The 23,969-nt window shown below is 42.4% G+C and overlaps 1 protein-coding gene across 1 annotated transcript; it reads left to right on the top strand.

Moving 5' to 3' along the window:
• Positions 1 to 1,424: 1,424 nt before the first annotated feature.
• On the top strand, positions 1,425 to 20,610 carry HABP4 (hyaluronan binding protein 4). The gene is made up of 8 exons (XM_056848277.1): positions 1,425 to 1,760; positions 8,119 to 8,269; positions 9,087 to 9,248; positions 9,511 to 9,582; positions 11,356 to 11,439; positions 15,215 to 15,386; positions 17,625 to 17,807; positions 20,405 to 20,610. The coding sequence occupies exons 1-8, from the start codon at positions 1,451 to 1,453 to the stop codon at positions 20,459 to 20,461; spliced, it is 1,191 nt and encodes a 396-aa protein (XP_056704255.1). The 5' UTR covers positions 1,425 to 1,450; the 3' UTR covers positions 20,462 to 20,610.
• The last annotated feature ends 3,359 nt before the right edge of the window (positions 20,611 to 23,969 follow it).

Genomic DNA, 23,969 nt, shown 5'->3' on the forward strand with positions numbered 1-23,969 from the left:
TTCCCTAGCCCTCAGCATCTTCTGCTGTTGGCCCTCAGCCCTAACAGGACTCCTTCCCCTCACACAGCTGCAACATGTATCAGCCAGCTTTCTACGACCAACAGCACACCCTTCCTATAGGGTGCCTGCCCACACTGGCGTAGGGCTTAGCCTCACATTCACCTTGCCTCGCTGTTGAGGTCTTGCTCTTCAGCCCCCCCCCCCGATTGGCTCCAGTCCCCTTGGGTTGCTGCAAAGTATTCTTATTGCATTATTTTCTACTTTTGTAATTGGTTTCTGCATTGTTTGACATGTTTGATACTTTTTTGCATTGTTTCTAATTTTGTATTCCTAGTCCTATTGTATTGCTGTCTCATAGTGTTTGATTGCATTGTTTCATACAGTGCAATTTGCCTTGAGGCTCTGTAAGAAAGTTGGGCTATAAATAAAATAAAAATATTGCAAAGATGTAATAAACAGAGTGCAATTCCATGTTATTTTTCAGTTTTTTAATTGTATATTTGGGGAGCTGGGTGCAAAGTTGCAGTTAAGTACTTACCTTATTTACAGATTGTAAATAAGAGTATGTGTAATTTCTTATTTACTTCATTTCTACCCTGCCTTTCTCCTTAATGTGGCCCCCAAGCAGCGTACATTGTTTCCCCTCTCTTCCATTTTTAGCTTCACAACAACTCTCTGAGGTAGGTTAGGCTGAGAGTGAGGGAGGTGCCCAAGATCACCCATCAAGCTTTCAAGGCACAGTGGGAATTCAAACCTGGTCTCAACAATTTTTAATCCAGTACCACACTTTCTCGTTATGTTCATTCTGCACTTCAGTCTACCAGGAAGTAAACAGTGCTAATACCACTTTTCATCAGACCAGTCATGAATCTATACAGCTTCTTACCCTTACTCAAAAATATACTCCTGGCTGCAGTGCGACTTTGAAAAGTATCTTGTAGATTGTACTGTGGCTATTTTCATTGGCTCATAACAATTTGTTTACGAAAAGTAATTAACAACAATGAATAGATCGAACTTTTTTTTTTAAAGGCCGGGCTAAGGTTGTTCCCGTCCATCCGTATTTTTCCTCTCGCTTTTGCTTCCCGTGATAGGCACACCTGACGCCACAGACGTTCTACGTCATTGGCCAGCGGCGTGGGAAAGTGCGTGAGCGGTGGGAATCCCGTCTTTTCATTGGTTGGCAGGGGCGGATCTAAGCGCCAGGATTGGCCGGTAGTTGTGAGCATCGTCGGGGCGCATTATTGGGTATGGCTATTAGACGTAGAGACGTGGATTGGTTGTTTTCACAGCCCTGGGGAGGGTAGTGCCGGCTCGTCGATTGGCTAGTGCAGTCGGACGGGGCGGGGGAGCGGCCATGGCGTGGTTGCTCGGGCCGCACTAAACCTGGCTTGCTTCTTTCCGTCGCGCTCACGGAAGGGCGGCTGCCGGAGCCGGAGCCGCCACGGCGATGATGAAGGGCGCGCCGGCCAGCCCCGTGGCCGGCGCCACTCTGCAGGAGAGTTTTGGCTGCGCCGTCGCCAACCGCTTCCACCAGCTGCTAGACGACGAGTCCGACCCTTTCGACATCCTCCGCGAGGCCGAGAAGCGCAAACAGCAAGGCAAGAAGCGCGAGGAAGCCTCCCCCCTCTCAGCCAGTAGGAAGCCCGGCCCGGGCGGAGCCGCCGCCGCCGCCGCCTCCTCCGTGGCTGCCAGAAGAGAGTCGCAGAAGGAGCGCAAGGGCTCTCCGTTCGTGCCGCTGGAGAGTCCTCCGGCACTCGGTACGAAGAGCAGGGCGGGAAGCGAGTGGCGCATGCGGGTTGGGGAGCGCCGGAATGCATGCATGCATGCATGCATGAATGAATGAATGAGAAGCGTTGCGTCGGGGGGAGGAGGGGGGTCCCGAGTCACCCAGTCTGAGTATACTTACTCGCAAATCAGTCCCACTTAGTTCAGTGGGATTGACTCCAGTATAAAGGCGTATAGTGTTGCCCCGTCAATCTGATCTCCACCACCCCGCCCCCCATTGCGCCCGGGAAAGAACGCCCATGGAAGCCGCCAGAACTCCCCTCCGGGTAGACTTGCGTAGGTTGGAGCTGTCGCTTTCTTAACCCGGCTTACTTTCGCCTTGATGGCACACATTTATTTTTCTTTTTTTTTTAAATTTTTGTATTGCTTTTTATAATAAAACAAAATCATAATACAATACAAAAAATACATTAAAAATACAAAATCACACAAAGGGCACTATTACATCTATAACAAATGCATTCTATGCTATCCTTTATAAAATATATAGTGCCCAAACCTCCACCACCCACCATTGTGCCCTCCACCCTTGGACTTCCGGAGCGGTGTTATGACAGTCTTTAAAAACCGATTATTATATTCCTTTATTAAAAACACATTAATCTATAGTTCGTTAACTATACCTGTAAGATCCATTTTTGCCAATTTATCCCAATATGCAGACATTTTTTTTTCTTTCAAGTTGTTCTTTTTCTATCCGTGGGGGGGAGATACATGCAATCTGCTTTAGAAATCTGAAGAAGTGAACCTGTGGCTCACGAAAGCTCCTACCCTGCCAGAAAATATTTTTGATAGTCTTGCAGGCGCTACTGGACTCTGGCCCTTTTCTACTACTGCAGGCAGACGAACACGAGACCCACTGGGAATCTGCTTTAGCAATGCAACTCGGAAGCGGAATGCGGGAGGGGGAGCCAGCCGGCAATGCGAGTCCCGATCGCTGGGCGGCTGCGTCCTTGAGGCTGGTGCCAGCGCTCCTGCGGGTTGGCGTTCCTGCGGTCCGCAGAGCTGCCCTGCAAGAGAACGCCGCGAGCGAGCGGGCGCAGCTCTGCCCTGCCAATGGAGGAAGGGGGTCGCGTACCCGTCCACCCCTCGTAGGGCGAGCCCGTGGTCTCCTCCTGCGTCCGCGTCGCTTGGGTAAAGGCGAGCGGTGGGGTGGGGTGGGGGTGGAGTTTCTTGTCAGCTGCTGCCCCCCCCCCCCCAGAGCCTAGCGGGCTAACAGCCCTGCTAAAAGTTGAAGCTGCATCGTTTTCTAAAAAAAATTATTTTTATAATATAAAACAAAACAAACAAATACAATAATAACAAAAAAAGAAAATACAAGAGAGTATCAGTTATAATTATACAAAGTTATAAAGTTCAACAAAGCAAAAATACCCTTTTGACCCTCCACCCACCTTAAAAAGTGACCCGTCACCTGACTTCCGCAGAAGTGTCCAAAGTTTTGTAAGTTATTAACAATAAGATATAGAAACAAGTTTATTTACTTTTTTATTATTATTAATAACTCACTAACTAAAATAGCTGCATATTTTTCTGTGCTTTCAGTCTGTTTGAACAGACTGGCGTCAAGAGGGAGTTAGTGCCTCTGCTGTGTCCCCACCCATTGTTTCTGCTTACTCGCATCAATGGCAAGAAAAGTTTTCCCCAAGCTGACAAAACATGCTAGGCAAGCGACCTTACAAATGCTTTGTGGTGTGGGTTTCCCCGCAGCTCTCTTGGATGCTGTTAGGCCAGAGAGTTTGAAATGGAGTTGGAATGCATGTATTCAAGTAAGTCTAGGTAGAGTAAGCTTTCCCTTGTCTACCTCTTATATTCACACATACTCCTGCAGGCCACACTGATTGTCTGTGTAAACAGGAAACTTCCCTTTATGTAAAAGCCAGCACTAAGGAGGTGACTGTCGAATTATGTACAAGAGCAACTGAGGTTGAAGTGTGCTTTATAAAATTAAGACACTGTATAGAAGGAGTATCCTTGAGCGTAAGGAGGGCCTATGGTGTGCCCATTCTTCCTTTCTCTCAAATAGTGGAAACAGTGACATCATGCTAAGGGAAGGAGTAAAGGGTACACTGAGATTAACTGACAGGCATGGGGGAATGTCAGAAACAAAATAATTGCCCACCCAATGTTGGTGCATTTCTCAGGCCTGGTGATTGGGCAAAAGGGAATATAGCATGCCAGCAGAGATTAAACGATCGCTTCTGCAGTTGTAGGGAAGTTACCGATGTATTTATATTTTCCCGAGCAGTTCCCAGAGCTATAAGTTTGAGTGATATGTTTCCAGCGTGGGGGGAAAAATCTGTGCCCAGTTATCAAAACTTGGGAATGTTGCATTTCGAGAAGACTGCGTGCCATCAAGTCACAGCTGACGTATGGGGACCCTGTAGGGTTTTCAAGGCTAGAGACGTTTGGAGGTGGTTTGCCATTGCCTGCCACCATGTGGGCTGAGAGAGTTCTGAGAGAATTGTGACTGGCCAAAAGTCACCCAGCAGGCTTCATGCAGAGGAGTGGGGAATCAAACCTGGGCTGTTACTGCACTAGGTATTCCCAGCAATTTATCAAGAGTTTGGAAATGTTATAAAAAACATTGCTTTTAAAGGGGTTTTTGGATGCCACGGTTAAAAAATAGTTGGAAGACGTCTTCACAGCTAAAGAGGCCAAACAAAGTGCGAACAGTATTTTTTATAACATTTCCAAACTCTTAATACATCGCTGGGAATACTAGTGCGGTAACAGCCCTTGTTCTCCTGATTAGAGTCCACCACTCTTTAGCACTATACATGCTGGCAATATTAATAGTAAAACACAGTATGTAAACCTAAACCATATGTAAAATTTTGCAAAAACGCCTTGATTCAAAAACTTTGGCAGGAATATTGCTATGAGCAGGAACACTGTTTAGGAGATCACTGCAGAGCAGACATGACTTTGAAATCCATTGCTAATTTGGTATGCAAAGTTATGCTGAATGTGCTTGTAAAGATAGGGCGTGTTCTGCTACTACTGGCTGTCTCTAGTATGTAGTTTTCTTTTTGCAGATGCTTCAGTTTTAACACCTATTTTGGCCTAGTGCACTTGTCCAAAATCTTCATGCTGTGTAACTTAGCTACCTCTGTGGATTTGTCCATGAAGAAATCTGTGGCTGCTGCTTCTTAGCAGCAATTCCATATCATAGAGCATATTTTGAGTTGCATGATGGTATGAATTGCTTTTCATAGGTATGATGATTTGTCACACCTATGTTCCCAAGACAGTTGGGACATAAGTGGAGAAAAATTTAAATGCCTAAACAAGCAGTCCTTACTACTCTAAATTTGTGTGGTGATCTCATGGGGAACAGCTGGAGAGAATGAAGAAAAGAAGTACAGATTCCTTTTGAGAGAGGCCTAGAGATGGGAAGTTTTTTTTTTCTTTTCATTTTGGGGTGGGGAACATGTTTTGGAGGTAACATAGATATATGGAGTGGTTACAAGATCTCAAATGTACGAACATCGTTATGCAAAAATTAGTTAATACAAAATTGTACCCATTGGTGTATTTAATGGAACACAGCATTTAATGGAATATAGCATGTTGGGTTTATTCCAACAATAGTTACAAATGCTTGCAGGACTTGTTTACCAGAGGCAACGCAGCACATGCAAAAGGTTGCTTTTTCAGACTACATACAGCTCTTCAAAACAAAAAATAATGCTGAGCTGTTCAGTAATATGTCTCTTTACAGATATTATACTAACTGTGGACAATATTAACAACATGAATCCCATGCCACTTGAACATTTATTATATCCTTCAAAGGGCTGTTATCAAGGTTTTAAAATCAGATCAGTAGTTTCTTGCTGTGAGTCTTTGTAGTTATCTCAATGGACTTCTCTGAATTGAGAATTTATATCATTTTAAAGAGAGAAGCATGTTTCCTCCTGTTAGCATGGTCTGATGTGCATATTTTCAGGTATAGGGTAACATCCCCCCCACATGCTACAGGAGTAATCTGAAGCAGTTAAAATGATTTAGGACATGTAGGTCTACGGTAGAGATGCTACAGATTTCTTGCTGAGTCTTTTATGCCATCAAACTTTGTTCAACACTCACAATCAGACAGTAAGCTTAATCATGGATGTGTTCTATTTAATTGAGCAACTTGAATAGCGGTGGAACAAGTTTGCAGCTGCATGATCAGCTGGGAGTCAGATTCTGATCCACCCCCACATCACCCCATCTCAGCAAAATAGCTGCACAGTGAAGTTGCAAAAGGGAGAGGGGGAAAAGAGCTCTATTCTCCTTTTCTCTGCAGCCTAAGTCAACAGCTTGGAGATTTTCTCCCTGGAAAAGGGAGATTTGCTGGAGGAGGGAGGGAGAGGCAGCCAAGTTTCCACAATATGAGAGCAGAAGAACCCGATTCCCCCCCCCCCCAAAAAAACCCATTGCTTGGTACAGAGCAAAATTTTCTCAACAGGCGATCAGAAGCCATCTAACAGTTGATCCCCCTTCAGCCAAGAGTCAGCTGCTGATGGGTGAAAGTATTCTGTTCCAGTGAGTACACAAGAACAGTTTGGGAAAAGCCATTGATTTAATTAGCTGCCTGGTCACCACTGGTGAACAGGAAGTGATCTGAACTCTCAGGTGTTCAAGCATTGTTAGTCTGTAGTACATAGGGATTCTAATAACCATGTAAGACAATTACATAATTACTAGAATTGAGGAAGTAAGCAGCAGCTGAAATACCTAAGGACCCAGTGAGCCCAATTCTAGAAGGGTAGGCTAAGCCAAGCCTGCTTTTTGGAAAAGCAAAAAGGAGTTGTCTTGTGGCTTCTCTAGTGAAATGGAGCATATTTTATCAGATGTGTGCTTAGTTGGGAAATTTAATATGCTCGTGGAAGGAGAAGATTGTGAACAATGAGGTAAGAAGGCCATGGCAAGAAATATACAGTAATATGGTCCAGTTGCAAGCTAGTGCTGGCTTTCCACCTTGTTTGTCTAGACATGGGAAGGCCATTGCCTTTCGCTTGGAAGAAGAAACCAGAGATGACAATGTTGGCTGTAAATATATTCCCTCTGTGGCCACAGAAAGGACATCTTCGGATTTTAGTGTTCTCATTAGTAACATACATAGATACTGACTTCCTGATGCTATTTTGGTTGGATTATCTTTTGATAAATTTAGAGTAATTCTGTGTAGGAAAAAGAGTGCTCAATATTGTTTGAAAAGTGGTGCAGGATTTTTACTGCCCTGGGGAAAGGGATTAATGGGGACCCCAAACTGGAGCCTGTTGCTCACACCTGCTCGCTCGCTCAGTATACGTTTGGTGAAAGGCCGTTGCTCTGACTGCATTCCAGATGTCATGACTTTGTTGTACATCCTACATAGGGTATTTTAGCATGGGGTAAAATATTTGCTTAGGCCTTCTGAAGCCTTCCCCAGTTGCTTCCACTCTTCACAATGTTGCTTTAAAAAATTACTTCCCTGTACTTGGGCATAGTTAGCATTTTGGCAGTTTGCCTTTTCTGAGGTGGAAGTTTTCAAGGTGGCTCTTGGGTGTCTCAGTTGGGACAGGCTAGACTAGGCGCTCTGTGTGACTCCAGTGTTCACTTTATATTGCCCTCAGACAATTGTGATTGTTGCTTCTGAATAGTAGTGGGTGGAACTACTGATTAGGTAACCTTTGTATTTTTTGAATTTTCTAAGTTCCTGTGGGCAGCATCTGACTACAGCTAAGGTGTATGGGGTGGTGGGTGTTAGAATACTGAAACTTTAGTGATACAATTGTAACTTGGTGGGTTTCATTGTGCTGCTTTTAGTCAGAGCTAAAAATGCTTGCCCATTTTTTAAAAAATATTCCATTTTAATGTATGGGATGCCTCTGTTCATTCTCTTGCATTCTCTTATGTAGAGAGTCCAGTATAGTCAATGTAAAAGTTTCAGCAGTACTCTTCTGCCATGATATATAGATGAATGAGCCCCTGGATGGAGGTAAGCTGGACACGGTCCAGTCCAGATAGTTATAGGAGATGTCCTCCTGTGTAGAAAAGTGGACTCACTTTTAGGTAGAAGCTGTTGAACTCTTGATTGGATTTCTCAAAGGCCTCCTTTCCATGTGTCAAGTGAGGTCACTGATATACATGAACTATGCATAAAAACATGTACTCTACCATTGAGATTGTTGCCAGTTCTGTCTGCCTGCCCTTTTCACTCATGTTGGTAACTTTGCAGAAATTTCTGCAAGGGTGGAAATGGAGAGCAACAAATATCGTTGTATTGTCGTAATTTATTATTTTACTTTAAGATTGTTTTTGCTACTCATTTAAACAATTAGTTTTGTGTTACCACAGGCCAAAAACGAGCTCCAAAAAGAGGAGAACAGCAGGGATGGAATGACAATAGAGGTACCGAGATAAAGCAAGATAAAGCTGAATGGAGACCTTCTTTCAGGGAATACCGTCCTCATGAAATGGAAAGGCAAGCAGAATTTACACTAGACAGGCAAGTGTTGAAGGCATATGGCTTTTTTCTTTTGAAGAGTTTTCAGGGGGTGCCTTTTGGAAGCTACAGTATAGAGCTCCCAGAGATGGTCACCAGAGTCATGATTTTGACCAAAAATGTCTTATGTCCCTTCTGTATTTAGTTAGGGATCTCCAGTGCTTATGACAAGATTATAGATACCATTGTACCTTTCGTGCATCAGATATGTTTGGCTTAATGTTGTGAATGTGTCTGTACGTTTGACTGTTCTCTTGAAATAAGATGAAGTGTAAAATCATGTTGCTGCTTTATCATCAGTGTGTAAGAACATTAACACGTGAAACAGTTTAACCTTTTCATGGTGGCATCCGATTGCTGAGTCCATACAGTGTGTGTTGTGTGGACATAATAGCTTGCATGGTGGCCCAGCATCTCTTAGGTGGAGCCTAGCCATCAATCGAGCTTCTATTTTAACAGTAATTTGGAACTGAGATTAGCATCCACCACTTGGATGAAGGGCGGTGTCCAATCACATTGTTGAACCTTTGGCTGCCCTTTAGAGAAGTTTTCAAAAATTAGGTTGCAGCCTTTGGAATAAATCTTCAAAATGAGTTTCACTTCTGCTATTACAGATCGCAACAGCAGAATTAAGCTTGATTACTGTTCGTTGGACTAAAGCAATGTAATCATAGCTTTGATTTGTTTTGTAAACTTTTCAGGGAAAGTATACAATTAAGGACTATGTAAGTTGTCAAGTCTGGTGTTTGCATATTCAGTGCATTTTTGTAGGTATGCTATTTAAAATACACTGGACCAAACTAAGAATATTATCCTTTAGACCATTAGAACGGCTTGATCGGGAAAGGCCAATGAGAGGCCGAGGGGGAGGAAGAGGTGGAATGCGAGGCAGAGGAAGAGGTGGTGGAATGAACAGGACTTTCAATGGCTTTGACCAGAGAGGGAAACGGGAATTTGAACGGCAGAGCGGGAGTGATAAAACGTAAGTGCTTTTGTATACTCATGATCTGATATTCTGAAAGTATTGTATTTATTGAAAACATTTTTGTTAGCTGCCTTTTTCCCTTGTGGAACTCACGGTGGCTTACAGTATAATTAAAACATTATAAAAATGCAATAAAACTATTATTTTATAAGCCATCGGGGTTAAAGCAACTGCAGAACTTGCATTCACGTAGCTGCTGTAGGTACAAAGGTTTGTAATTGCAAGGAGAGGAAGCTAAAAATACTGTTTTTGTCTCTAGAGGAATCCGAGCAGAAGACAAAAAGGGTGGAAGTGGTGCTCGCAACTGGGGAGCAGTGAAAGATGATCTGAGGTATATAATCTGATTTTAATGTATGTTGTAGTCAGTTTGAGTCAAATTATATTCTTCATGCTTTGTCTATTAGAAGTTCTTCAGTTTTTGAGTTTCCTTTTTGTCCCTAAGCTTGCTGTGGTCACATTCTGTTGTAAGCCTCATTCACAGACAATGTAAATTGCTCAGAGGCATTCTTCTAGTCATCCAGCAATATGCTGTGGGTCTGGTCATGTGTGGCCTTGTTTATGTATCATTGGTATGGTCAACAAGTTCACTACAGAAGAGATGGTAGCTTTAGCCAAGCTGTTTTTGGGGTTCCCTGTTGCACCCCTAGTAGATATCACAACTGCCACATTGTTGCTGGCTTTTAGAAGTAAACCAGGTATTTTAGAGTTGACATAGGAAGGAATATCAAGCTGCATGTTGAGCAAAATAAGTAATTTACATTTACAATGCAGTGGGTTTTCCTAGGAGCATATCTGTGCATTTCTTTTGGACACTTTGACCAGCGTGCTGAGATGCTTTTGATTCTATTTAAGTTTTTTGTTCCACTTTCCCAAGTGAGATGTGACATGCAACAAAAATATTCATAGAGAGTTGTTGTAATCTAGAAGTTCTGTCGAGAAATTGGCAGAATTGAGACAGTTGTATTTTAATATATTTTCTCTGCACAGATGTCTCTCCTAGTTCTTTACCAAGATCTGATTAAGCAATATGATTACCTTGTAAATGTTAAATTAAAGGAAGAGTATCAGTTTGTGTCCTTTTGGCTTGGTTTTCCAGGTTTATAGTCTGTAGCTTCTGTATACTTTATACAGGTTTAAGCTACTCTGTCCTTTTTGCAGAATGATCCAGTAGCTTGTGTAATAGCAAGGTCACTAAAATAACTGTGTTCCAATTTATCCTGATGTGATACCTGCTAATCATGAAACTACTAGGCAGAAAACATGTGATAGGAAGTTCTATAACATTCGAGTCATGTGAGAGGCAGAGTTTTTGGAGCCCTGGAAGAATCTTGTGCCCAACTGAGTGACCCCCCCCCCGTGCTTCGCCATCCTGCTGCTTCTGTAAGCAAAGAGGCAGGAAGCATAAAACTTTTCGTTTCTATGAATGGCACTATCAGCGTGGGCCTTCTAAAATATAGTAAAAAAGGGCAGCTACACGGGATCACAAACCAGAAGGTGGGACTAGAACCCATTGAGGGTCCCGAACCGTGGGTTGGAAACCACTATTCTGACGTTTTTATTTAGAGTTGTGTTTAGTACTTATCTCAGAACAACAAAAGCCAACTTTAAAAAAAGGTTTATCTATAGCCACTTGCCCTGTCTTTCATGGCAGAAAAGATCTCCATATAACATGACAGGGAAGCTATTTTAAGATGGCAGTTTTCCTCTTTAATCTTACTTTACTTTTTCTTCAATTGCCAGTTTGTATGTGTTCCTTGTGGGGAGCAATTATGCTAATGTTGGAACGCTAGTTTTATTTCTAGCTCTGCTAGATATAATAAAGCAGAAAGGCATAAGTAATACTGGCATGGAGTATATGATCGCAATGTTAGTATATGCAAGCTGGCTGCACCACAGTTTAGATAGCAGTCTTTTGAGATTTTTTAATTGGGTTTTTGAAGACTCCGTTACACAACTGTGCTGTTCCTGACATACCACAACAGACTGCTCGTTGAGCCACTTTTATGAGAGGCGAAAATTGCAGAAGTACAATATTCAGAACTTTAACAAAGTGTAGCCTTCAGTTTAAATGGATGTTATCAGGTGTATTAAATGTCTTCTGCAGTGAGATGGATCAGACTGCTCCTATGGAAGAGACTGCAGAACAAGAAGAGCATCCAGGAGCACCAGAGGACGAATCTCCAACCAAGTATGAACTTGGCTTGAATACCTTGATCGTGTTGATGGTCTTCTTTAGGTCACCAGTAGAAAATGGGGTGGATCCTACTGACTCCACTGAGCAAAATTTGAAGCCTTCCTCCCATTTAGATGAGTCTTCTGTTGGAGGAAGGCTCCACTGCAATGTGTCTTTACATCTAGAAATTTTATTCTAGTATCATGCTTGTCACCAAGACAGTCTGACGGCATTTACACACTGAATAATGAACTTTCAACCCACTTTAGTGATGGTTTGCAAGTGGATTTTGTAAAATCCAGTTGTAAAGTACCTTGACAGTGGATTGAAATGTGTGAAAGTGCCCAAATCATTGCAGTGGAATTGGTTCTGCTAAACAGTGGTGGTCGTGTTATGGATTCTTAGCAGCATGACAAAAAGGTTTTGACCGTCAGGCTGGTCCTGAGCGGATAATGTAACTGCAACACTCTGTGCCAGGCCTGCTCAGCTTATGACCCACCGACAATGAATTGTCACACACTTGGCAGGTGCAACTCCATTGTTCTTTGCAGTTTTGGGCAGATGGCAAAAATTAGATTTTGGAAACTGCTGACAGACCACTATGCATGGCTGGTTGGGCTCTACTCAGCTAGAAGCTCTAGGGCGTTTATTTCACAGGGTCCTACTCGCTTGCCTGATTTAAGCACTCTTCACTAGTCTCTAAAAGATGGTATTGCTCCTTGAATGTACATACTCTTTTATAAACACAATATGTAGCCCCTTCTATAACTCTTTACAGATCTTGTTTCGGAAAACCTTGAGATCTAAAAAAACCAATATTTGAACATGACATAAAATGTTTTAACAACATTTTTAAAATTAACTATACTATTTTTACTGTATGATATATTTGTAAGGTCAAACATGGTATACATTCGTCAGATCAATCAAGATCATTTTAACCTACGTTTTCTCCAAGGAGCTGTCCTCCATTTTCTCATCTTAGCAAGCCTGAGCAGTAGGTTAGGCTTCAAGTATGTGACCGGCCCTGAGGTTACACTGTCACAATGACAGTCATGGCTTTAAACCAGGATGGTCCCCAGCTGTAGTGTTAACCCTGATCACTACACCAAACTGGTGATACTGCAATACTTGCGCTCCTCATTCTGTCTTTAGAACTGTTCCTTACAAAGCTGAAGAAACACCAACCTATGCAATGGAAACAACGTGACTGAAGTTGCATAAAATGGCCACAAGACAACACTTATCAACATCAAAATATATATTCAATATACATTCTAACAGCCCATTCCTGAAATGACAGCATACGGGGACGGCAGGGAAAGAGGTGCAGTGGTGCCTCCTCTTAAGCCAATTCCTGTACGCCATAAAACATAAAAAAGCCGTGAAACGGCTTTTTTTTTTTTTTTTTTTTTTTACCGGGGCCTTTCGCCCCATAGGAAACAGCGAGGCTGCGCCTGCGGCACCGGCATACTGGGCCGAACTGAGATAGGAAGCCACCTAACCAGCGGCTCCTCCCCCCGGAACGCTCGCCTGTGCTGGTGCGGCCTCTCTGCTGTGGCTTGTGCCACGGAGTGGCCGCACCGGTGGAGGGGCGATTACACGCACTTATGCTGGTGGCAAGCTCATGCCGCCTCCTGAAGACTTTGGTGAAAATTTTCAGGAATGGGCTGTTAATGTATTAACAATCCACTACTGTCCTAAGTGTGCACACCTAATAATCCTATACATATCACAAGACACACAAACAATGACAAACCAATTTCATCCAGATGTTTCAGTTATGGCACATAGCCTGAAACACAGTTCATAGGCAATAGTAATGGTAGGTATAAATATTGCACCTCAATATTACAGCCAAAAGTGTCCCAATTATGGCTTGCAGCCTAAAGTAGAGACAGTTCCAAGATGCACAAAGAGTGCAGCACTATATTCCAGCCGAAAACTGGACAAAATCCTCCAGAGGCACTCAAGCCGTCTCGTACTAAGTACTTAATCAGTTTCCTTGTGTTTCTTGCCATTTTATTAGCTCCATGCTGCAGGTACATCTGTAGCACATTTGATATAATGTAGCATTCAGCTTACAAAGGTGCAGTAGTCAGCGTTCCTGTCGGATACCCGTTTGTTGAAGTGGATTGTTGATAGATTAAGAATGTACGTTGAATATATATTTTGATATTGATAAGTGTTGCATTGTGGCCATTCTATGCTACTTCAGTCACGTTGTTTAACTTTCTTGTCATGCAGCTCTGTGTGAAATGATTAACGTTTCTTGAGATGGTGGGGCAGTAGTGATGCACAGGAAGAATTTTCTGGGACATATTTTTTTACTTCGGCTAATAAACCTTCTGTGGTGTGAATTAATAGTGGTGAGTTACCTCCTCCCCACTGCTGCTAGCTTAAGAGGTTTGCATTCCAGCTAACAGCAATAATTTCCTTGAACAATGGGAGCCCTAGAAGGAAGTTTCCCCCCCTGTATTCATGATTGCTGCTTAATGCAAAGTTTGACTAGAGCGCTTTTGCAGTTAGCTAATTCCATTGTACAGTTGGCAGTAGAGTTATTACTCCATTTATAAAATGGTCATGTTCTCCCCAATCCACACTTGCTCAAGTAACTTCATACATCTGCTTAGAAAATGTATGTATCAGGAGAAAATTTCTTGTCGTTTGTCCCCCCCCCCCCCTTGTAGTTCGTTTTGCATGGTTTTCCCTGCCAGTTTCACTTACCAAAAAGCAACCCAGAGAGATCTGGATAGGATCTTGCATACCTTGCATACAGGGAAGCACTCTTACACAGTCACTCTTAAACAGCATTCAAACCATATGAACAGTAAACCAAACAGTTTTATTGAACTTACAAAAAGAATATGAAGCAAAGGAGAAAACAATATTTAACTGAATATATATGACAGCACTTAACAAACGTACACATACTGGCAAACAGTTACAGAGGCCTCTGGGTCACTTCCAGAGAGAGAGACAACCATTCAAATGGGTCTGTGATCTCTCCATGGAAGGACAAAGACTGGATACTTGGATCAGCCTTTTATGGGCTGGACCGTGAGGAGAGGGTCTCAAATGACCCCTCCCTGTCACATTCTTTAGGAAATGAGTTTCCACAAATTGTGACTAGATTGTTTAGAAATATCTTGTTCCATAATAATTCTTTCAGTGTCCAAGTCTGATATCTGATTGTCCTGTCCATCCATCAATGTACCAAAACAATCCCTCCTTTACGTGAGCAGACAATTTGTCGCCTGTTTGAACGGCCTTGCTATTATAAACATAAATTTTGGGCATCTGGTGTGCTGTGGGTGATTAACTGTTGGCAATGCAATTTCTTATGACCCTTTAGGTCAGAGTCCTAATTGGAGCTAAAAGTCAGGTCTTCACTTAGAATGGCTTCTAAGTTATAGATTAATAAGCTACAGATTAATTGGTTTTTCTTAACACAAACTAATAATATTTAATATAAACTAATAATCTTAATATAAACCAATGTTCAATACCAAAACCTTGTTTCTTGACCTATAGTTTTCCTATCAAGGTCAGCTATCAAAACTACGAGACTAGCAATAGCATTAATACTCAGCCAGACAATCAGTACAGTGGCTTATTCTCCTTAATTCCTTTTTTTAGTATGGAAGTGATATTTACCTCAGCACACACTGCTGAGAGGTACTTTACACACACCTGTGTAGCTGCCTGCAATGAGACTTCGCATCCTGCCTTTCTTTTTCCTGGCATTTCACAGAAGAATGCTTTTAACTTTACCACTGTAAACCTTTAGAGTTGCTGAAGGGGAGCCTGTGGAAGAAGTAGTTCAAGAGATGACATTGGATGAATGGAAAAATCTCCAGGAACAAAACCGACCCAAGCCTGAATTCAACATCCGGAAGCCTGAAACCGTTGTTCCTTCCAAAGCAGTGGTAATTCACAAATCAAAATACAGAGATGATGATGTAAGCATTCAGTGTTCACCCTTTCAACCCAATGCTAGAACGTATGGCTTTGTGTTACTAAATCCAATGCTAAAGAATATTCTGAATAGACAGAAAAGCACACTTGAGCCTTTCCATTTCCAGGCCCTGTTTTGGTGTAGAGCAACCAGGCTGCTGTTTCAGTTCTGAAGTTCGATTTGAAGGAACAAATAGAATGTTCTTTACTGTTCTTTTTTGATTTGCTGCAGTTATTGAAAATGAGTGGTTCAATTGGATGTGTTTCTTATAGCCTCTGTTTTAAAATCTCATTCTGATTCCTAATGCAGTTTCCCCCTAGAATCTATTGGCAGGATAAAAGCATAGTACTGTGGTCTCTCAGGAGTTGGTCACATCAGTTCTCACTGTACTGGAGTGTTTGTTTGTTGAAACTTTGGCCTGCCAGTTACCTTGCATGTTGGTAACTACTGTGGTTTGCCTAAAATACTAAAACAAGGGTGCTCTGTGGCTCATGGAGTTCACTGTTGCCACCAACCAAAACAGCCATATTGACTTCTATTCCTGGCAAGAGCCCTTTACCCCAGGGAAGCTTGCCACTTACCCTTCCTTCTGCAGCAGCTGTTCCAACTTGGGAATGGCCTGCCAGCCACGGTCCTCATTAGACAACCCACTTTCCTGAAACATTGGGGGAGGTTCCCCAAAGGGTCACAGGTAGCATGTCAAAGCCCATGGCACTCCCAAGCTTCTGAGTGTCACAGCTCTAATAGATGAGTGTGTCTGTTAGCTCTTACCTGCTATAGTCAGCCACTGGAGGAGTGACTTAAATAAAGCTTCTTTGAAGGATATTTCCCCATATCTTTTGAAGGATATTTGAGACAGGCAAGATGTGGCCCTCCTGTGTTCCACTTTTCACTCATGAGCTTGAGAGCCAGCATGGTGTGGTGGTTAAGAGCGGTGGTTTGGAGTGGTGTACTCTGATCTGGAGAACCAGGTTTGATTCCCCACTCCTCCACATGAGCAACAGACGCTAATCTGGTGAACCAGATTTGTTTCCCAACTCTTCCACATGAAGCCAGCTGGGTGACCTTGGGCTAGTCACAGAACCCTGTCAGCCCCCCCTACCTCAAAGGGTGTCTGTTGTGGGGAGGGGAAAGGAAGGTGATTGTAAGCCAGTTTGATTCTGCCTTAAGAGGTAGAGAAAGTAGGCCTATAAAAATCAACTCTTCTTCTAAAGCGAGGCTACCCAGGGAGGTCCCTTCTCCTTTAAATTCTCTGCCTAGCATCTTTGCTGTAGATTCCTTTTGGGAGGTTATGACATTTTTATATCAAAAGACACTCCAATTAACTGCTGGCTCATGTACAGGCTGATGTGCTAAGGTTTTACAGCATATCAGTATAGGAGTCTTTCTAGTTGGCCTGTTTTTTAAAATCTCGTCCATCACATTGAATGTGATCTTGCAGGCAAGTGACTAATACATTTATGTAATTTGTTGCTTAGGTTGTTCAATATAAATCTTGCCATCATAAGTATATAGTCTTTCTGAAGCATAATCACTGGCTCTGAAGAAAAATTAAATTTCTCACTTCACTGACATAGCTGCAGTGAGGAATGAGCAAGAGGAGGAGGCATAAGGATAAACTTGTCAAAAGCACCTAAGTCTCCCTCTTTGAAAGGGAGCTTAAGCTCCTGGGAGCCAAGCAGCATCCTCCACAACCCAGGTAAGCTGCAGTACTTTGATTTAAGCTGTTTTTTATCTTGTGTTTGAAGTGCTGTTTTTATTGTGAAGTCTTGGAGCACACGAGTGTGTCAAAGAAGGGGTATTAATAAAAACAGGCCTTTAAAAAAAGCTTAAATCAATGTACACTTGGGGATTGTTCAGAGAGTAGCTCAGAATTTCTTAATGTTTTAACAGCTGGGCATAGTACTTAGGATAGTGTGGTGGCTACTACTTTCACAAAGGAGAAACATCTGGTGAATAAAGCTTTGAAGGCAAATCAACGTGTGTTTTGTGTCATCTCTGTACAACGGAGAAGGCAATTCAGTGAGCCTGCTCACTTGGAAGACTTTTAGTTAGTGACTTGGGTGTCCTTCAGAGAACAACTTATCCAGTGCTGGCAAGTCAGTGATAAGCTGTTAAAGTTCTGAAAGATCACTCATTTTCCACTGCCTTTTGACAGCTTATTTTTAAGATGCCCTTGACATTTCTTTGTCTGAACAGACTGTCTAGGTTGTATGTTTAATGGAGATGAATTCCTTTCTAGGTGCTGAAGGAGGATTTTGAGGATGACACCCACTTTTTCCGCAAAGCAGCCAATGACATCACTTCTCAGCTGGACATTAATTTTGGAAACCTGCCCCGACCTGGGCGTGGAGCCAGAGGAGCTCGAGGAGGCCGAGGGCGTGTCCGGAGAGTAGAGGACTTGGGGCCCAGGCCAGAAGTGACGGTAATGCTACTTATTACGGCAGGGTTAAGTGCCGCTCTGTCCTGCCACCCACCGAAATTCAGATGGGAGGAAGGCTTAGGACGCTTACTGTGGTCGGGGCAACTGAAGCAGACTCAAGTATACACTTGCTGAAGTTGCATTCTCCCTGCCGCCCCAAAGGGTGACAACTGGAAGTACAACACAGGCTGGTTGTTCAGGCTGAGACCCTCTAGCCATCTGCTGAGCTCTGAGAGGTCCTGGAATGTCTAGATAACCAAAATGTTTGACTGTTGGCACAAAGACTGTGGTTGGTGGAGACTGGGTGGCTGGTAGTGAGGAGTAAAGTAGTCTGCCTTGAAACTCCTGGGATACAATATTTTAAATGAACTTATGTGCCCATGGCTGATACTTGGGCAAGGAGGTAATGGTTCTGTTCAGGCTGTGCCATTGGTTGGGAAATAAGCAGCCGGGAAAATAAGATGAATTTGGATTAAATTAATGAGGTATGTTAGTCTGTTTCCATTCTGCCTCAAAGGGAGCACAGGATGATATGCACACATTTCTCATCTTTATTCTCACAACTTCAGAGAATGACTGATCCAAGGTCATCCAAAACTTTTCTGCACACTTGAGTTATTCCTGATTTTCTTGGGAGTTGATCCACAAGCATTGGAATCAATTCGGGCAGGGTTATTCCACTTCTCTGCCCTCCCTGTGCATTTTTACAGTTGTGGAGTCAGTTTATTTTCTTCCGCATGTGGCTTAAGTAATGAGGATTTTCAAAGGAGGATGCTGTTGTCATCAGTGGTGTCACACACACACCTTATTTTTTTTAAAGGTTTTTAAAAGCGATATGAATTCCCAGCTTTCATTTTAAAAAAGATAAACCTCTAGCACACCCCTTTTTTTAAAAAAAGATTTTTAAATAGTGATATGAATTCCCAGCTTTTGTTTTAAAAAAGATAAATATCCTCTTCTCTTATGGAGATATGCCTTTCCCTTATATCTTGGTGAGGGAAGTGGCTAGACACTTAAAAAAAATGAAAGTGGGCAATTCAGAGGACCTGCTTAAACTATCATTACAACACCACAGTGACATATTTTAAGGCCTTTAAAAAAACTGTTGGGAGGGAGTGGTTTAACAATTGGAGGGGCTTGCAGCGACACAGGGAATTAAATTACTCTCTCCCCAAGCCCTGTGAAACTCCTGCAAGAGGGGGCAAAAGGACTAAGGGAGAATGCCTCCTTCGGCGCCGGCACAAGCCATTGCACCGGGAAAACACTGCCAGGGAGGCAGCGCTGGAGCCTCATGCTGCTTCCTGGAGCCGGCTTAAGTTGCCCTGCACCGGCATTAGTGCCCACTTAGCTGGTGCAAGTGGCACTAATACCGGTGCAGGGGTTACGCTGGCTCCCAAGGGCATTCGGCCCCCCTCTTGAGGATTGCTCTGCCAGTAGACAATACTGATCTTGATGGACCAATGGTCTGATTCAGTATAGGGGCAGCTTCATGTGTGTTTGTGTGACAGTCCAATCGTTTAAAAGTGGGTTGGAGGAAAACCGATAGAAACATTATATACTAGGAAATAGCCAACTGAGAATCGGCTTCTGAGAAAAGATTGGGGTGAAGCTGGTCTCAAAAGAACCAGGAAAAAAAATCATACCATAGTGAAAACTGAAGGCACAAAAATGCATTCGGAAATCAGCCAATAAAGCAGTGTGGGGGACTAGAACTGACAAAACAAGCCCCCAGTCAGTCTCAGGGCTGAATGGGGTGACTATCAGCTTAGCTCCAATCCAATGTTCAGTTTACTTTACAACACAGTTGCTGCAAATTTTCAGACTTCACTTGAACTTTTTAAAGCTTAAATCTAAACGAATTGCCTGTTCAGAGGAAAACTGACATGCTTAAGAAGTCTACTGAAGTTATCTTTGTACTGTTACAGACAATATACTTTCCAGTAGAGGTATAAAGTAAATATTTGGGCTAAGGGCCAAACTAGAAGTGTTTATTTTATTATAATTAATATATATATACACCCACACACACTAGGAAATTATATATATATATATATATATATATATACATTATATTATATTGTGCCTTTCCTCATGGCTCTTGCTGGTGGGGCAGGGTGTGACTCCTTGTATAATTCACAGGTCTGCCTGTGCTTCTGTAAAGTAGAGGGTGGGTAAGGACTTCCATTTTTAAACAAATGGAATATACCGATGAGTGTAGTTAAATCCTTTCTCCCAGCTCCCCCTCATTTTGCCTTACTCCGCTGTAAAACATTTTTTTCCTCATCTGGTTTCAATACCAGAAGAGAACCAGGCTGGAAGAAAAATGCTTAAAGTAATGGAATATAGCCAGGTATGGTGGCACAAGGTTTCCATCTCCCCACTTGGTTTTTTTCCCCATCTGCATGAAAACAGGCAAATGTGAGTAAATTCACATGGCTACTTCCAGCTGTGTCTAGTTTTTCCCCAGGGCTCTGGTTGCAGTGCCGGAGCAGAAATGGTGATTGGACAAGGCCATCTTGATGTGTGCCTCAGTACCCCCTCTCTACACCTATCATTTAACTAGCAAACCTGTCCTAATGTGCAGTGTTCCTTTTCCTTAGATGCACATCACCGCTCCAAATCCTGACGACCCTGACGATTTCCCTGCTTTAGCTTGAAAGAACTGAATAACAACACTTCAGAAGCAGCTGTGAAGACACGAACCAGTTCTGTGTTGCGGTTGAAAAGAATCATCCAAGTCTACAAAGAGAAATGACTTTTGTGTGAATTTTGCACTTCTATTGAGTTAAGGGCTTAGACACACCCAGTGGGGGGCTCCAGATCAGGAGTTCAACACCACTGTTTTGGATTAGCAATGAGAAGGCTTGTGGTATCATACATGAGGGATTTGAAATAAAGGTTCCAGATGATGGTGTCAAACAGCTGCAGGTGGCTGAATCTCTTTTTCTGGGGTATTGCAATATAAGGCAAGCTTACAAGATGGTCTGGTGTGGGGAACTGAAAGAAAACAAAAAAGCTATGGATGTTGGGCAGTTACTCTTCTTACTTCAGTAAGTGAACTGTAACTTTGCACACTCAAGCAATTGCACAATAACTTGGGGATGGCAAATTAAAAGAAGCAAACTCTGATCAATTGGGAGTATTTAAGGTACTATTTTCACATCCCTTTTACTCCCCCGCCCCGCATGGCACCGGAGGCTATAGATTTTGAAAATGAAACCCATTTATTTGTAAGATTTAAGCATGAGATGAACATTATGTATCAAATCATTACCAACCCTGCAGTCAGCCAAATTCCCTCAGCCTGATGGACCATAAAGAGACCAGAATAATGCAATGTGCAGAAACCAGATTTAGCAGAATGCAGCACACTAGCAGTAGTAAAGACAGGAATATGTTCAGGAATGACTAATAGAATTGGCTTGAGCAAGGGGGCTGTGACAACATCCTAGTGGAACAAGTCAGTCTGATGTGGATCAAAAAATCCAGTAACGAGCAACTGTCCCTTTAAACTACCCTAGGAAGCTAGCCCTGAGGACTGCAGTCTTCATTGTTATGTCAGCTGCCTTTTAGGTAGGCCAGGAGTTAGACTGAGCGGAAGTAACACCCCCCCTTTAAATCATAATGGAATTCCAGACGTTGTTTGAGGGTTACCTGTTGAAGCTGAACCAGAAAAGAACAAAAATATGATGGCCTGTTCAGAGTACGTGACTAGAAGATAGTCTGGGGTGGTCCCTTCCCACTCTATGATTCTATGCATTCCCAAGCTGTCATTGGAATTTTACTTTCCTTCCTAGCCTTTGGCCTTGGGGAATTCAGCATCTACACAATTAGTTTTAAAACAGCTCTTACAAACTGGCTGCATCTGTCCTAACTCAAAGCAGCTGCCTTCCTGGGACCAGATTCTGCAATAGGTGGGTCCAAGATGTTTGGCCAATTAGACCCATTAACTTTCACTGTGCAGCTCAGTGTCACGTCACAGCTGAAACAGTTCTGGTGCGCTGTGGTGATCACAGAGCTTTTATTGCCTTGGATCAACACCAGAGCACCACTATATCCCAGCTAAACCTAAACAGTGAATCAAAGCATTGAATGGCTTGACCTCATGGTTGGTTTTTTTATTAACTTAATAGGACATGGGTGTAACATACCTGCAAGACCCCAGAACAATTCATTATGCAAATGAGTTTGAGAAGGTGTTTGTATCCAGATTTGTGTTTTGTTGATCTTATTAGGTTACTTTTGAAGGATAGCGATAGGGGCTACACTTGGTAAATTAGGATCTTTTTATTATTAAAGATGCAGTACAAGGGTGGAACTTCACATACATTCAATTATTTAAGACTGAGTTCTAGCCACTACTTTTATGCCAAAAATGGGTGCGTGTGGTATGCTGTATAAATTTTAATTCAGTTTAATATGGAGAGGGGCCCAAGTAGCTTGCAAAAATAACAGAATTTGTCTAGTTATGTAAATAGGATCGGAGAATTATACATCTGATACAATTTGCTCTGAGGGTATGCTTCCTGTATGGATATAAAGAAAGGGGAAACCTTAAGACTGGCTAATTGAAAGTCAACTAGCTGGCATCCTGTTCCCGAACAATAGTTTGATGTGGGTTTGCCAACTGTACATTGCCAATTCAGGTGTCAGGATAAACTACAATTAGAAGAACCCAGTTGTTCAGGGGTCCCCAACCTTTTTTGAGCCTGTGGGTCCTTTGAAATTCCAACACAGTGTAGTGGGCACAGTCACAAAATGGCTGCTGCAAGAAGCAGAGCCAACTACAAAATGTCAGGAGTGAGATTATGCATAACTATTGTGTGTGTGTGTTACGTGCCAAGTCGCTTCTGACTCATAGTGACCCTATGAATCAATGTCCTCCAAAAAGTCCTATCCTTAACAGCCTTGCTCAGCTTGCGAACTGAGGGCTGTGGCTTCCTTTATAGAGTCAATCCATCTCTCGTTGGGTCTTCCTCTTTTCCTGCTGCCCTCATCTTTTCCAGTGACTCTTGTCTTTTCATAATGTGACCAAAGTACGACAGCCTCAGTTTAGTCATTCTAACTTCTAGGGTCAGTTCAGTCTTGATCTATAATCCACTGATTTTTTTTTGTCAGTCCATGGTATCTGTACCACTCTCCTCCAGTACCACATTTCAAAGGAATCTACTTTCTTCCTATCAGCTTTCTTTGTTGTCCAGCTTTCTCACCCCTACATAGTAATTGGGAATACTAGGTCATGAATTAACTTGATCTTGGTTGCCAGTGACACATCCTTACACTTAAGAATCTTTTCTAGCTCCTTCATGGCAGCCCTTCCCAGTCTCAATCTCCTTCTGATTTCTTGGCTGCAGTCTCCCTTTGGTTGATGATGGAGCCAAGGAATATAAAGTCAATGTATAACTATAGTAGTAATTCTTTAATATTTTAATTAGAAGCTGTGCTTCAGAGGAATGCATTTTAAAAATGGCCATATTGTTTAAAAATATTTTCTTGCACATACACAGCTTGACTTCAGTCACACAGAGAAGATCCTTGTGCTGTAGCAATTTTTAAAAATCTGCACAGCTGAGAAAGCCCTACTGGGCAAAAAACCCGTCCCTCCCACTATCTAAAAACACATGGTGCACATCTCCCATTAAAAAAAACAACAAAAAACGATCAAGTAGGAGATTGTGATAGACCTGAGATCCTGAAGAGCTGCTACCAGTCAGAATACGTAATATTAACTCTAGTAGATCATTGGTCTAACTTTGTATTAGGCAGCTTTGTGCATTCATGTCCTTCTCTGGACTACCTTTGTCATGCATAAATAGAATTGGTTTTATTATGTATATGTACCACTTTGCTGTCTTTAGGCTTTCATCTGTATTGTTAATCTTCCAAGTGCCTTGTAATTCTTCTGTAACTATCAACTTCCATTTATCCAGGTTGGTATTGCCTGAAGGTCTTGCTGTTTCATTTCATAATACTGTTTGCCATTAGTGAAGAGTAATTTCAGAACCACAGATAAATTTCAGTATTCTCTGTTCACTTCTCCTGTTGATGTACCAATGAACCAAAAGTTGGCATGCTTGCATAAAAATGTTGAGTTCTAAAATAACCTCATTCTAATTTTAAAAATAGGGACTGAACCGGTGAGTTGCTATACCAAAATTGCAAGCA

Source organism: Euleptes europaea, chromosome 4 (genome assembly GCF_029931775.1).
Source record: "Euleptes europaea isolate rEulEur1 chromosome 4, rEulEur1.hap1, whole genome shotgun sequence".
Taxonomy (NCBI): Eukaryota; Metazoa; Chordata; class Lepidosauria; order Squamata; family Sphaerodactylidae; genus Euleptes; species Euleptes europaea.